General features: G+C 50.5%; 1 protein-coding gene across 1 annotated transcript in view; it reads right to left on the bottom strand.

The window, feature by feature from the left end:
• Nucleotides 1–13,478, bottom strand: part of BCAR1 (BCAR1 scaffold protein, Cas family member) — a 38,670-nt gene extending 25,192 nt beyond the window's left edge. Inside the window, exon 1 of the mRNA XM_083452853.1 lies at nucleotides 13,163–13,478. Coding sequence (XP_083308979.1) covers nucleotides 13,163–13,174 — 12 coding nt within the window. The 5' untranslated portion in view covers nucleotides 13,175–13,478. The remainder of the gene's footprint in view (nucleotides 1–13,162) is intronic.
• Nucleotides 13,479–15,693: the final 2,215 nt, after the last annotated feature.

A 15,693-nucleotide genomic window follows, 5' to 3' on the forward strand; every position in this document is an offset into this window, starting at 1 on the left:
AGGATCCACAGGCTGCTTTTGTCTCCCGCAACCACACATTCCTCAGCAAGCCAGAACAGAGCTGTGGTTACTCAGCCCCTGTCAAATCCTGCTCACGGACAGCGGTGCAGTCAATCCACCCACCAGCTTGCAAGGGGAACCTGAGCAACAATGAGTGGTTTTGTGCATGCGTCGCTGCAATGGGATTGTCCCAGGAAGCCAGCCATACAAGGGACAAGGCCCTACAGGGAGAGGGAGGGAGGGAGATGTTGAAATACCCATGAATATTGCACAAGAATCCTCAAAACTGACTGACATGCTGGCTGGGAATGATGCGAGTTGCAGTCAAAAACATTTGGAGGGCACCAATTTGAGGAAGGGTGATGTAAAGTTTGGGGCTGTAAACCTCTGGTGTACTGTAAGGAAGGTGCCACGGAAATGCAGCAACAGCCAGGCTTTGGGTAAGGCACATGCATGTGTTTCATGCTGGGGTGTGTGTGCAATGGTGGACCATGAGCTCTGTGTCCCATCCAAGGTCCCAGGTACAACCCCAAGCATCTCCAGGGAGAGATGAACCTCAGCCTAAGTCGTTGGATACTTCTGTTCCCTCCGCAATAGTAGGCCAGGTGGGCCACTGATAAGATGGCTCTGACTCACTGAGAGAATTTCATATGTACACAAAGCTGATGCAGGGCTCTAGCTCTCAAATATGGAAGCCTGTTCCCAGCAGTCCCAAAGTTCATGTTGCTGGCACTTCTGTTATGGCTTCTCCACAAACCCAGGAGTCTGCCAAGCACAACACAAGCCACAATAAGCACCCGCCCCCAAAAGACACACAAATTTAATATCAAACCTAATCAATGCCTACTTCAATAGCCCCGTTGTGGAAGAGCAGCACATGGAAGAATTTATCTGGGGTCTAGCCAAAGACACCCTACCATTCTTGCCAAAATCTATGCACACATACACCCAATTGTCCATGGGTTTCTAACACACACACACCTCCATCCAGTTAGCCATGGTGCATTAGCTAACTCCTTGGCTAAGATGGAGACAGGAATCTAGGAGGGAAAATGAGTGAATGAAGTCTCCTTAAAGTCCTGCATTCCACTGCAAGGGCAACTAGGTTGTTCATGTCATTAGCAGAATGCCCTACTAAACCAGGGATTCCCAACCTTTTTGGACCTGGGGGCATATCTGGAGCAATAAAGAAACCCATGGGCACCATTAAAAATGGAAAACAATCATTTCACAAAAGAAAAATGGGCAATGCTCAGACTCTTCCCACCCGCACCAAAAGAGCAGGCAAAACTGCCACAGTACCCCCATACTAATAAAATACAGTACAGTACAGACAAAAAAAGCAGGCCATTATTATTATTATTATTATTATTATTATTCTATATCACCCTTCATCCAAGGATCACATAGTGGTTTAAAATATAAAAAAACACAAAAATACATAACAGAGTAACAAATGGAAACAATAACTTTTTCAGCAGGAGGCCGGTCCACTGTCCCTCAGACCTTGTGGGGGGCCGGACTATATTTTGAAGGAAAAAAACGAACGAATTCCTATGCCCCACAAATAACCCAAAAATGCATTTTAAATAAAAGCACACATTCTACTGATGTATAAACACCAGGCAGCCCCCACAATAACCCAGAGATGCATTTTAAATAAAAGGACACATTCTACTCATGTAAAAACACCAATTCCCAGACCTTCCATGGGCTGGATTTAGAAGGTGATTGGGCCAAATCCGGCCCCTGGGTCTTAGTTCCCTTCAGTTTTAGGTAGGGGACCTTTGCAGGCACCAGGGTGGGTCTCTGAGGGCACCATGACTCCCACCCGCAGGTTATGTTGGAGACCCCAGCTCTACAGGCCCTGTATAAAACATTGCTGCTTCCCCCACTCTACCCGTGCACACAGATCCGTCCCCATCCTCAGCTCTAGAGTGGTGGAAAATTGGCCACTAGCCACCAAAGCACTGCTAATTGTCTAAACTGATTTCCATGCTTCCCTCAGGGAGGATGGTGCACTCGCTTTGCGGACAAGCTTGTGGCCTGGAGCTGCGGCTTGCATTCTGCTCTCCAAAATGCTCATTTAAGAAAACCAACAAATCATTAGGGCATCGCTCAGACAATAGCAACTCTGTTGTCGTGTGCCTGTCAGCTGCTTGTGTGTGCCAGGGCTCACCAATCCTACAGCACTGCTGTGCTATTCTTGCTTTGTTTTTAATTAAAACAAGATCCTCAACATTCCTTTAAAAAAAAATCCACTGTGAATTTCAAGGCCAAGTTTAAATCCAGTGTAGAAGAAGACTTTCTTGTGAGTCCTTCTGATAAAATGAAGCATGTCCTGGCCAGAGATTCTCCCAGAATGCACTTGGCTTCCTTCATTTTGGAGATCCCACTGCTTTTTGCAATGGCCCATTGAGTTCTCAGCCCAACAACATCCCTGGAAGTTTCTCTTTTACTGACAGCAAAATGAGGCTTTTGAGATAGCAGTTTGCCTCCCAAAACACACAAGGTGTCCAAGGCAGATTCCCCAAGCTCAGTTCTATGGCAACCCTCCTGAATCCCAGTAAATCTCTGCCCAGGCTGCCTTTATTCCAGAGAAGCAAAAAGCCCTGGTCTCTATGCAAACAGCAGAAGCTGAGAGGACAGAAAACACAGGTTAGGGGTGGTATAAAAATGTTCCTCTGCAAAAGGGGGAGGGATAGCATACCACAGAGAAAGGTTCTGTCTTCCCTTTGGTGCAGTACTGATGCTATACTGTTTATGCAAGGCATTTTTTGCTTCTTATTTTTTAGGCATGGGAGAGCATTCAAAATGGTCATTCTGTTCAGGATATCTGAAGTGGCCCAGTCCATTTTCCCACCTCAGAACTCTGCCCCCTCCTTCCCCTGCATCTACAGGTCCAGCATAGCCAGCTGCATAAAGGTAGTTGGGTTCTTCTCCAAAACTAGGAAAGACCACTCATTTCCTCTTCTCTCCCATGTGATGAGCCCAACAATTGGTGTGAACTGTTTTGGCAAGCGCTTGACAATGAAGTCAGGAAGCAGCCTGAAGCAGAGACCTCGCTCCCACTTGCCTCAGTGACCCAGAAAATGAGCCAGCAAACCAGGGCATTCCCTCACCTCCCAGAGAAATCAGACAGAGGGAGGTGGGAAGGAGAAGAACCTGGGTCTGGTGCAGCCTTCACCAACCTGATGCCCTCCAGATGTTTTGGAGAACAGCTCTTGCTGGGTCAGAACTACAACTCCCATCAGGCTGGTGCTACAACTCCCAAAGGGCCCAGCCGGAGCTGGCTGGAGCTGCGTTCCAAAACATCTGGAGGACACCAGGTTTGCAAAGGCTGCCCTACAGTAACTGCAGGACCAGGCAATGCCACCAAGAAGAATATTCAGAAGAATTCCCCTCCCTCTCATATCAACCTAGAACTGGGATAGGGCTGTGTGGGATCAAATGAAGACAGCCGTCTTTCTTGAATCTACTGCCAAAAAGCAATGCTCCTACCCAGGGTGCAAAATGAAATTAACTTCTCACTCCCACACAATTTGGAAATGGCTTTTTACTCAGGCTAGGCCCTATTTGAAGGCAATGCTGGGGGTGTAAACTATATATACATGTGCTGGGTTACTCTCGGCTGGCATCATGTTTAAACTGGGTCACCGGTTTTGACACCAGCAGTCTTCGCGCGCCGGGACAGAATCCATGGCTCAAGTACGTGCCATGCTTGCAAGACAATGCCTCGTGCACACAGAAAGCAGCCGTGTTAAGGCTTTAATGTCAGCATCATATGAACTAGATGACGATGTGCAGCAAGACATACACTCAGAAGTACAGGAACCGAGAGCTATAAGAACACTAAGGACCAGAAGCTTAGATGTCCATTCTTATTTCCAATATTTACACCCCACTTTTCTACTGAAAAGAAAGGTAAATCAAGGCAGGTTTTTAAAAAGCATAAACAAACAAACAAACAAACAAACAAACAAACAGGAAAAGAGCAGTAAAAACAACTTCACTGAAAGCATCTAATGCAACAGAAACAGCCTGGCCTTGTTTTTCCAAGTTCCAGGTGCCACCACCCAAAGGCCCTGTCTTTTGCACTTACCAACTATTCAGCCAATGAGGTGGGGTTGGGGTCCAGAGAAGGGCCTTAGAAGTGGATCATAGAGACCGGGCAGGTTCCTATAAAGGAGGCAAATCTGGAGCCCTCCAGATGTTGCTGGTGCAAAATGCCCATCATCTCTGGGGCTGATGGAAGCTGGGAGTCCAAGCAACATCTGGAGGGCCACTGGCGGCTGCTTTTAGACCCAGAGGGCTTACAGCTTTGCATGTATAAAACCAGCACTTTGAATTAAGCCTGGAAACAGACTGGTAACACAGAGGAGTGCAAGGCTTGTGGAAAGGAGCAGTGCAGGAATAGTAGTGGGAAAGGACTTTGACAGGATTGAATTGACAGAGGGGTAGAGATAGAGACCCGCTCAGAAGCACTTTACAATCTACATAAGGAACAATGGACAGAGCTGCATCCCTCAACAAATAATGAGGCACGTGCTGTGGAGGCTGTGCTGGCTAGGACTGATAAAAACTTGAGCCCAGAGCATCTAGAGGGCCCCAGATGCTTTGGACAGGAGTAACCACTGCAACATTAGTGCTGCAGCAGCAAACGTGGCGGCTGCACAAAAATATACTGTGGCTCTTGTGGTCACCCTCTTGCTCTCCTTTTACACAGCAAGCACACAAACACACATCGCTTCCCACACGTATGAAGCTTGCTTGAAGGCTGCAGACCCTTGATAGGCCGCCGTGCCCCGATTCCAGAAGTGACCATTTGCTCCAAAGGCCATTCTGAGCCTGACGCTGTGATGGGAAGGCAGCTGATCAAAACCTCCTCCACTCACTTCCCAACACCCTGTCCAAACACGACTGCCGTGCTGTGTAAGCCATTCCTGAGGCCCAGCCTGTAGCTGGAGGCTAGCAATACTGCACCGGGCGGCATGCCTGCACTCATTCTGCTCCTGCTTGGGGAAGGGAGGGCAGCAGATCCCCAGAGGGAAGCGGGTGGGAGTCAGCTGGGTCCATGCTGCTTGCCAGACCCAAACAGCTCCTCTCTCTGATGGTGGCAGGCCACTCTCACAGCATCCCCAAGGAAACATTTGGCAGCAATGAACCATAACGTTTCACCTGCCCTACGCAACCCGAGAGATGAACACAAAAGACAGCCTTCTGGATCAGGCCAGTGTGGCCCATCTAGGCCAGCATCCGGTCCTCACAGTAGCCAACCAGATGCCCTAATGGGGAACAAACAAGCAGGACCTGATCACAAGAGCCTTCTCCCATCCTGTGATTTCCAGCAACTCGTATTCAGAAGCATTGTGGTCTCCAGCTGTGGAGGCAAAGCATAGCCATAGTTGCTAGGAGAAATCAATAGCCTTCTCCTCCATGAGTTTTTCTTATCCTCTTTTAAAGCCATCCAGGTGAGTGGCCACCACCGCCTCCTGCAGCGAGTTCCATAGTTTAACGGGTGCTGCAATAAGAAGTGCTTCCATTTATCTGTCCTGAATCTCCCAACATTCAGCTTCACTAGGTGTCTGTGACTTCGAGAGTCCTGCACTCCGTGATTCACCAAGAGGTCACAGAGAATGCCAGGACGCGGCCTTCCGACTGTGCTCAGTGGCGCACAGCCTGAACACATTCTGCCCAGGGTGTTCTGCAACACTGCATGGGTCTCCCTCCCTGACGGGGCACCCGCGGCATCTGCATGCTGAAACTACCTGTGATCCAAGCAAGGGCTCAGCTACCAGCTTGGCTTGCAATTGCCAGGACTCCATGCAATGCCGGCTAATAAGACCACAGAGAGGCCCCTGCCGGTTTGGTCAAGGGCACTCGGTGCGTGTAGTACTTTGCATGGGGGTCAAGTCAGCCCTGTACTGCACATGACCGCCATCTATAACCAGCGCCTGCTGCTGCTGCTCTCTTCCTGTCAAGACTTGCTTGGGAGACTGACACAGACTTTTCTTGTGTGTTTTGTGCCCGTAGTCATGAAAACTGCAGGCACCAGCCGCAGACATCAGTCCCTGGTGAGCCTCAGGCACTGCCTCCTCCCTCCGTCAACTCCCCTCCCCTGCCCCAATTCTGCCATTGCTTCACACCTTCCCTGACTTAGCATTTATACAATCAACGGGCAGAAGAGCAAAGCATTTTGGGGAAGTGGGGCAGGGAGACAGAAGGAGCTGGAGGACTCCAGTGAAATTTGCAGCCCTGAATGCTCAGAAATGACAGAATCATAAATGGTAGAGTTGGAAGGGCACCAAAGGGTCATCTGGTCTGACCCCTGCAATTTTGTGGGTTCACCCATATTGTTGTTCCAAGCAGACAGCGAGCTCCAGAAATTCTCCATCGTCCATATGACTGTTCTCCTTCAAATCGCTGTCTTCCCTCTACCTCAGTCTGGATTTTCTTATCCCAGGGATATTCCAAAAAGGAGAGGACCTGATAAAAATCCATATTAAGGGCCAGAAAAATGTGGGGAGACAGGAATTTGGAGGAGTTATGTCCACAACCTCTCTTGATGCTTCCGTGAATCTTCTGCACAGCACCCTCCTTTGCAAAAGTGGGGATTCCCAATCCCAGCGCACCCCTTCAGAGAGCCCCACAACAACTCAAGCAGCAAAACCACCACAACTCAAGCAACAAAAGTGGCCACCACTTGGCCCAAAACAGGCTCCTTTAGGGTCCTTGCATCATAAGCATCTTGCATCTGCAGACAGTAGAAGGAAAAAGCCACTGGGGGTTGGAGTGAGGTGGGCTTTCCAGAAAATTTGGATTTGGGAAATGTTCCTTTGCAAGTCAGGCTAACTTTAAGCAGAAAATGTTCTATTTGCATTAGATACTTTTCCAATGTCAAAGGGATTGGTTTAATTTGCCAGGTTTATCTTACTTATATTTAGCTGAACAAAGCTGAAAACTTTAAAACAGCCAAGCTGGCCTAATACTGTATTTGCCAATGGAAAATTATAAAAGATAAAAGCATTGGGAAATTTTCCATGCCACATCACTGGTTGGAGGCGTTCTTACTAATGGGGTTCAAAATGTTTGGAGAGAGGCATTGTTGCCCTCGGTGTATCTCAGCCATCTTCAACCTGGTGTCCTCTGGATACTTCAGACTACAACTCCCATCAGCTCCAGTAAGCACAGCCTAATGGGATTTGTAGTCCAAAATATCCAGAGGGTGCCAGGCTGTGGAAGACTAGCGTGCACCCATTTTTATTTTGTCCCAAAGCCACTTCCAGTCAAGCTAGTTAGGCAGGTCTCTGAACCTGTGCAACTCCCCTCCCTAAAAAGTGTTTGCCAGATGCAGAAAGTCTCCTTTGAGAGGGAAAAGGGTGCAAGTCTAGCCCCCACCCATCCCCCAGTGCAGTGGGGGGGGGGAAGCCTCCCTTGAGCTGCCCACCAGGCTTGTTTTCATTGCCTAGCATGCAAAGCAGCAATAAAGAAGTGTACCCTATGGCATGTGCAGAGTGCACACCCATTCTTCACCACTGACTGCAGCCAGCAACCCCACACCTCCTTGTTTAGGATGTGGGAGTCGTTGCTGCTTAAGAGGATGCGGATATTTCAAGCCCTACTTTTTCTCTTTAGAAATTATGCTCTAGCAGAGGTGGGAAAGAGAACCAGCAAGTTCTCTCTGCACACAGGGCAACATTTGGCCCATGCCAGATAGGTGCTTCCTGACACGGATCCCTCTTTGACCCTGGTGCTCGCAGAAAGGTAGAGGGTACCTCCCAACCCAAGCCACCATCAGCCTGGTCAGTGGAGTTTACTGCCTCCAACTTGTTGGTGAATCATTAACTCAGGGTTCAGCAGCTGCCACACACAGAGAGAGTTCAGCTGCCAGAAGGCAAGCTCTGCCCAGTCAGTTACTCACCCAGCGCAGCCTGCTGGTGCCAAGAGAGGGGAGGGGAGACAGGAGAGCCAATGGCAAAGGAGTCCATAAGGATGGCTGGCGGGGGGGGGGGTGGACACACACACACACACACACACACACACACAGCTGGCCAGGCTCCTCCTCTGTACTTAATTCCATGGAGTCTGCAAACATGTGGTCCTCCAGACGTGGAAGCCCCCACAGCCCAAACCCCTCCCAGCACAAGGATTCTGTAGCAAGGGAAATGCTCTTTACTCCTCCTGCACAGGAGCACCTTCTATCAAGTACAGGCAACTCCCCATTTACATGGAGCCTCAAGCCACTGAAGTACTGCTGAAGTTTGGAGCCCAAATCTCAGCTTCATCACCCTCCAAACCCAAGCAGTGACCTACCCAACCAGGCACGTACAGTGGTACCTTGGGTTACAGACGCTTCAGGTTACAGACTCCGCTAACCCAGAAATAGTACCTCGGGTTCAGGATGAGAACAGAAATCGTGCACCAGTGGCACGGCAGCAGCGAGAGGCCCTATTAGCTAAAGTGGTACCTCGGGTTAAGAACGGACCTCCGGAACGAATTAAGTTCTTAACCCAAGGTACCACTGTAATATCAGATGGTGCTAGAGCTTTTAACAGCAAGGCATGGCCATGAAGTTTCCAGAGGCATCTGATGCCGGCTGGCTGGCCTCAGAGACAAGAACGCTAGGGTCTTGGAGTGATCCCATCAAGATAGCCTTTATGACATCCATTAGACAGCAGGAAATGCCCCCCCCCCTTAAAGGACCCTGTCTCCAAGCTGACAATCCTGCCAAAGCCTTTGGAGTGTCAGAGGGACTCCTTTAGACAAGGCAAAAACATTTTGAAGTAACAAAATGGAGCGACAGTGTGTCCTACTTCTGAAGGCTGTTGAGAAGAGGCCTGCTGGGTCAGACTCAAAGTCCATCTAGCCCTGGATCCTGTTCTCACAGTGGCCAACCAGGTGCCCATTATGGGAAAGCCGAAAGCAGGACCCAAAAGCAGCAGCACTCTCTCCAGCAACCAATATTCAGAGTTATACTGCCTCTACTCCTAGTAGGCAAGGATAAGGTTGTGAATAATGCAGACTGAAGGATGGAAACGGTGCAAAAGTCAGGAGACAGCAAGACAGGGGAATCCCCTATGACAAATTATTTCAGGGTCCCTTCCAGTCACTACAAAGGAGTCTTTGCAGTCTTTTAAGGTGGCTGTTCAGACTGACACACAGATGCGGGGGGAGTTGCAGAGACACCCCAGAATCACCATCTTTCTCTCTCACACACACTTGTCCCACAGGCATCATCAGGTTACACTTCACCAAAGGTAAGGCCAGCTGCCTTTTCCTGACACAGGCATCCACTCAGGAATTCAACTTCCAAGCCAGAAAACACGGAACAAAGGCCCAGACTCTGTATCTGGGTGTAAAGGACTCTCCTAGCCTTGTGGGTCAGCACAACCGATGGGGAAGGGCAAGTGGGACAAATGGGGGTGGGGGAAGCAGAGACATCAAATATTCCCTCCCCATCCAGAGCACTCAGCAGAGAATACTGGCAACCACATTCAGGATTATAGAACGGCACCTGGAAGATGTATCCACCAGAGCGCTCCTAGGCCTTCCAGGTAACAAAAAGGGAGTTATTGGCAAGCCTGAAACTCATTTCACAAGGACCCCTAAGCAGCCAGAAGGCAGTCTTCATGACAACCTAAGAAGAGCTTGGCTGCTGGATCAGGCCAAAGACCTGTTTGGTCCATCATCCTGTTCTCATAGTGGCCAACTGGATGCCCCCAATGGGAAACCCACAAGTAGGAGCTGAGTGCCACAGAGCTCTCCCCACTTGTGATTCCCAGTAACTGGTATTCAGAAGCATCACTGCCTCTGACACCAGAAGCAGAGCTCACAGTCCACAGCCTGCTGCTCATACAGCAGCCTTTGCCAAATTGGTGACATCCAGATGTTCTGGACTACAAGTCCCATCAGTCCCAGTCCCAGTTAGTGACAAGAATCAAACAGGTAGGAGGATTTTGTATATCCAGGTGGGGTGTGTGTGTGTGTGTGTGTGTGTGTGTGTGTGAATGAGAGAGAGAGAGAGAGAGAGAGAGAGAGAACAAGCAAAGCTTTGAATCACACAGAAAAGTACAGAAATTATTTCAGGGACGGTTTGGCCACAGGGCATCAAACACAGGCACACATTTTCAGCAGTTGTGCTTCCTCCTGCTGACCACCTAATTTCAGGCCTCGCCAAGTTTCCATTCTGACCAGGCATAACTTTCTTCTGTTCTGCCAGCTAACCAGGCCTCAAGCATTCCCATGGTCTGGCTCCATCAGGCTCTGCTTGGAGCAAAGTCACACTCCATTTCTATTACTTTGTGGGATCAACGGCTCCCAGAGATGAAACAGCCAGCCGTGGGACTCCTTGGGCATAATCCTTGCCAGGACCAACAACTGGCACAAGAGGCAGAGAGATGTAAACATGCGTAGCTCATGGGGAGCCCTTCCCACCTCCAACTGGCTGCCTCCATAAGACATAGCTTTTCAAATGCACAAATCACAGCATTTGTCCCCTCCAGCAAATCTTGCACAACAGCCGGGAGGTCTGGACACCCACCAAATATAGATAACCAGGAGTTCCAGCAAGGAAGAGGGCGAATGAAGGCCTCATATGTGTACCAGAATACACACCCAGATGAGCACAGTAGGGATTGCTCCAGAGTATACAGGCTGTGAACCTACTACAGATCAGGGACTGTGAAATTTTACACCCCGTAGCATTCAAGCAACCATAGACCAGCGCCAGGATTTGGCTCTAGTGAAATCTGTCATAACAGAGCTGTTTCCTGGCATTGCCAATTATCACGGCTCATTTGAACAGGATTTCTCTCTTCTTATTCATGAACAAAACATTGCAGGCATCTCTGATGTCAGAACATATAAACAAAGCAGCTGAACTTAAGCACTTCAAAATCTCATTTAGTTCAGTGGGAGGTTTCTACACACATTTCTGTCTTTCCCATTGGGGCAGGCTGTGGGCAAACTGTAGACCTCCAGAGGTTGCTGGACTCCCATCATCCCTGACCATGCTGGGGCTGACCATGCTGGGGCTGATGGGAGTTGTAGTCCAAAACATCTAGAAGGCACCAGGCTAGGGGAAGCCGGCATCTCTCCATCACCTCTTTTCACCCCACACCAGTCCGCAGTCTCTTGGCATTCCAACAAAAGAACAAGTGCAAGTGCCTGCACAGCGAGATGGGCCAAGAAAGCAAGTCAAACTAGGCTCCACAGAGGATGGCAAAATAAAACTGAAGGCCACAAATGACCAATGTGAGTAGGGAGAAGGGGGAACACACACACCTCAGATTCTGAGCAACAGCAAAAAAACACTCATCAGGAAATGTTATTCAGGAGTCATTTCACCCCACCTGACCTGTTATGGTAAATTCCAGGAGGGTTCACCACATTTGAGTATTAGAGCAAAAATTCAGCACACACACACAACTGCACACTTTCAAGACTAACGATACTATCCTACATGTGTTTTAATGGGGTTTATTCCCTAGTAAGCATGTTTAGCACTGCAGCATAATTAAGACTTCCCCGGGAAATAGTCTCTTTCACTGGATGCCTGAAACATTACCCTCAATTGGCAGATATGTCTACATGTATAGGTCAGGGAGTTGGGGAATCATAATGCCCAAAGACAAAGGAGCCAACATGGTGTAGTGCTTAAGAGTATTTAGCTAGGACTGTAAAGATCTCAGTTCAAATCCCTACACTGCCATGAGGTTCATTATCTGACCTTGGGGCAGTCCCTATCTTTCAACTTAATCTACCTCACAGGGTTGTTGTGAGGATAAAAGGGAAGGGGGAAACATGCAGAATCATTGGGGGAGGGAGAGTCCACAAATACATGCTTCACACACTTCCTAAGTTTATCCAACTCTCACCTTGAAACTAGCAAGATTTACTTTCAGTTATCGCTGCAACTCTCTCTAAATAATAATAATCCACTTTTCCCAAAATGCTGGATTGGATCCAGACCAATGGGATTCAGGGACATTTTGGGGGTGCCAGTGTACACTAATACCCTACCTGTCCCAAGGCCAGGCCTAAACAGCATTTGCCACAACACAAATTTCATGGGGCTTGGCTCTAGAACCGCTCTGCCACTCTTGGGGTGCTCAGGAGTGGGGGGTTACCTTCCATTCATTGCACACTTGGGGTAAGCAAATGAAGGGGTCCCGGGAATAGTTATTATCTGGGGGTCAATATACACTGCAGAGTGGAACCTTGCCATGTCCGTGGTGCAGCCCTGAAGAGGCTGGGGGTGGGATATTTTCAGCCTTTCGGGTGCCACACAGCTCTTCGTCGCTGTGTCCCCTTCAGCCGGGAGAAGCCGCGCTCAGTTTTAGCCTCAAACTAGAGCCCCGTCCAAAGTCATCCTCGGTTCCCACCGGCCACCGGAAAACCTGCCGCAGCAGGCCCAAGGCGGAAAGGAGCGGACAGGGGGAGGCTGGCTTCGGGCAAGCTACTCTCCCCGAGCCCACGGCCCCGCAACGTCCCGCCCACCTCACTTCCCCGGGAAGAAGAGGGGGGACACTAAAGATGTTGCTCTTTCCTTCTTGATCCCGACCCCGACCTTGGGAGCGGGGGCAAGAACAGGCTTTGGTTTTCCCGGACAGGGGGAGAGAAACCAAGTGCCCTCTCGTGTCCGGTCGGGTTCCTAACATGGGGGTTGGGCAGCATCGACACCCCCCCCCCAGGACTCCCGCCTTTTCTTTCTCTCTCGCCCCCTCCCCAAAAGCGAGAAGGGAAAGGGGGCAGCCCGCGCCCTCCTGCTCCTCCCGCTCCGCCTGTTGCCTGGAGAGGCGCTTCTGCGCCGGGGCTCGGCGGCCACGTCAGGGCGCTCCCGGCTGCAGCCCCGGCGGGAAGGCACGTCCGTCCCGGGGCCGCCGCAAGCCTAGCCTCGCTTCCCACAGGGGTCGGCCAGCCGAAAGCCCGGCGCTCGAGTCGGAAGCGCGTCCCCCCAGCCGACCACGGACGCGGCCAAGACTCGCCTCCAAGTGGCTTTCCGAGTAGGGGGCTCTCTCTCAGCCTCCTGCTCCCAGGCGGAGAAAGTCAGCCGTCGGTCCCCCACCCTCCCGCCGCCCAGCCTCGTTCCCTCCCCGGGTCTCTCCTCTCCCTCTGGCAGACTTGAGGGCTCGCTCGGCCTCTCCCGACGGCGCCCACTTACCAGGTAGTTCATCTTCCCGGCGCGGCCGCAGTGCCCCCTGGTCGTGCGCCTTAACGCATGATCCCGCCGGCTGGCTGGCTGCGGCACTGGCGGCGTCTGCTTCCCGCTCCCGCAGCCGGGCCGACGGCTAAGCAGAGACGGAGCGCGAGCAGCAGCGAAGCGAGAGAGCCAGCTCCTGGGAAGGAGGAGGGAGGGCGAGGAAGACGGATCCCCCCTCCCGTTCCTGCCGCCGCCCTAAGCCGCCTTCATTGGTTGCCCGGGAGAAAAGGAGGCGGCGCTGCCGAGCCAGGAACGGGACGGCCAGCCTGCCTCCGCCTGGCACCGAAAGGGGGCTGGACGCGCGGCGGCGGCGGCGGCCCCGTCCGCAGGGACGGCGGGCGGAGAAAAAGAGGCGGATTGTCTGACGCCAGATGGGCCGCCGCCGCCGCCGCCGCCGCCTCCCCTCGCTCGCCGGGAGCACAGCGGCTCCATTGAGCTCGCCGCCGCGCCAGGGAAGGGGCGCTGCGTGCCCAGATTTGTCGCTCGCCCGCCTTGGTCGGGCAGGCCCAGCAGCTGGAGGCCGGAGCGAGGCTTGGGGTTCGCCAAATGCCGGCGCTCGGCCCGAAGAAGGAAGGAGGGGCAGATGTGGGGTAGGGAGAACGAGCGTGCCTCTGAGCATACGCAGAGGGACCCGGGGCTCCAGGCACCTTCGTCTGGAATCAGGCGGGAATCTTGCAGCGATTCCCGTTTCCCTGCGCTGCGTGCAGAGCGGTTAAAAGGAGGAATTGTGAGGTAGGGTGTCCCTGGTTCAAATCTCACCTCAGACATAAACTGACAGTCTCTCAAACTCAGCCCTCCCAGATGCAGAGCAGGGATGATATTAATAGCCCACCCAGCAGGGTTGTTGTGAGGATTAGTGATGTCATATTAGGTGAGGCACTATGGGACACTTAAAATGTGCTGTGCCTTTGACAACCTGTTGCTCTCCAGATGTTTTGGACTGCAACTCCCATCAGCTCCAGGCACCACTGTGATGGGGATCGCCGGCTAAAACAACTGGAGGGAACGAGGTTGGCAAATGCACTTCTACTGTTAATTAGCCAACAACACCTTTAGGCAGTAAAAAATAATAATTACTGAATCATATAACATGAGAAATGACTTTTAAAAAATAATAATTCCAGGTATTGCCCCTGAAATCCATGGGTATACAACTCCTGCTTATTCTGCATCCAGTTCACTCCTGCCGCTGGTTCATGACATTATCCAAAACTCACATCTGTCCTGTAGTTTCTTGAGAAATACTGTGTTTTATTATAAGTTTCATTTATTTTATGTCCTGCTTTTCTCCCAATGCAGGACCCAAGGGCTCCCGCAGCATATATTAAAACAAATACAACTAAAAATACACACTTAAAAAATATAAATATGTTTAGAATGCAATTAAATGGTTAACCCTATTAAAAATAGCATTGAAAACAAAACCATTAAAATTTTTTAACTCCCACCCTCAGAAGACAGATAGTGGGCGACCTGGAAAGACATCCAATTGCATGAGGTGCAAATGTGATGTGAAGTGTACTGAGGGCTGGGGCCGGGGAGACACTTCCTGTGTTTTAAGCTGGTAATATGTCCATTAGGATTCCAGCCCTGGTAGTTTGACACATGATCTGGTGACTGAGCTTGCATTTCCCCATTTCTGTGAAATGGTGTAGTCTTAAGCATGTGTACTCTGTGTTATCAATTATATGTATTAACGCAGTGTCACTGGGCAGCGAATGTTGGCATCATGGAGTATGTGAAATTCAAGACAGACAGACGCAGTGCATTATAGCAGCGGGATTGGGATTCTGTGGCCTGCAGGTCCCATCGTCGCTGCCCATTGGCTAGATTGGTTGGTGCTGATAGGAATAGGAGTCCAGCAAGATCTGAAAGGCCACAGGTTCCCCGTTCCTAATATTGGATTATGGAGCCCACCTAGAGACCCTTCCCAACATCTTCTGGGACGTGTAGTTGAAGGTTGCGCATGAGAGGAATCGGCCCAAAACCCATCAGGCACAAACACCTCTCATACCACACATTGTTTTTTCCAGCAATAACGGACCAAAGCTCTAAAACTGCTTTTCCCAACCTGATGTTTTGAACTACAACTCGCAGCAGCCTCAGACAGTGTGGCCAGTAGCTCTCCTGGCTTAAAGCTCCTCAGCTTCTTGACTTTAGCGGCATTTGATCCCCTGACATGGGCATCTTTTACACTTGTTCAGACATGAATGCTGGCAATGCAGGACAGAAAGGTGGAAAGAGTATCACATCTAATTCGATTGTACATTTTAGCCAGTCTAAGATTTGCATTGCAATTACAGTCCTGGAAAATGGGGAGGGGGGGGAAATCCCTCCTAATGTCACATGTAGAAACGCCGTTAGGGTGGTTTTCTTTTCTTTCCTCTTAAAAGTCCCTATGCTTATTTTGCTCCATGATTTCATTTTCCAGTACCAGCATCATCAGGGTGAGCATCTCTCATTTTATCATCTGCACCTCAAAAGGTCCTCCC

This window comes from Podarcis tiliguerta (genome assembly GCF_965153285.1).
Source record: "Podarcis tiliguerta genome assembly, chromosome: 8".
Taxonomy (NCBI): Eukaryota; Metazoa; Chordata; class Lepidosauria; order Squamata; family Lacertidae; genus Podarcis; species Podarcis tiliguerta.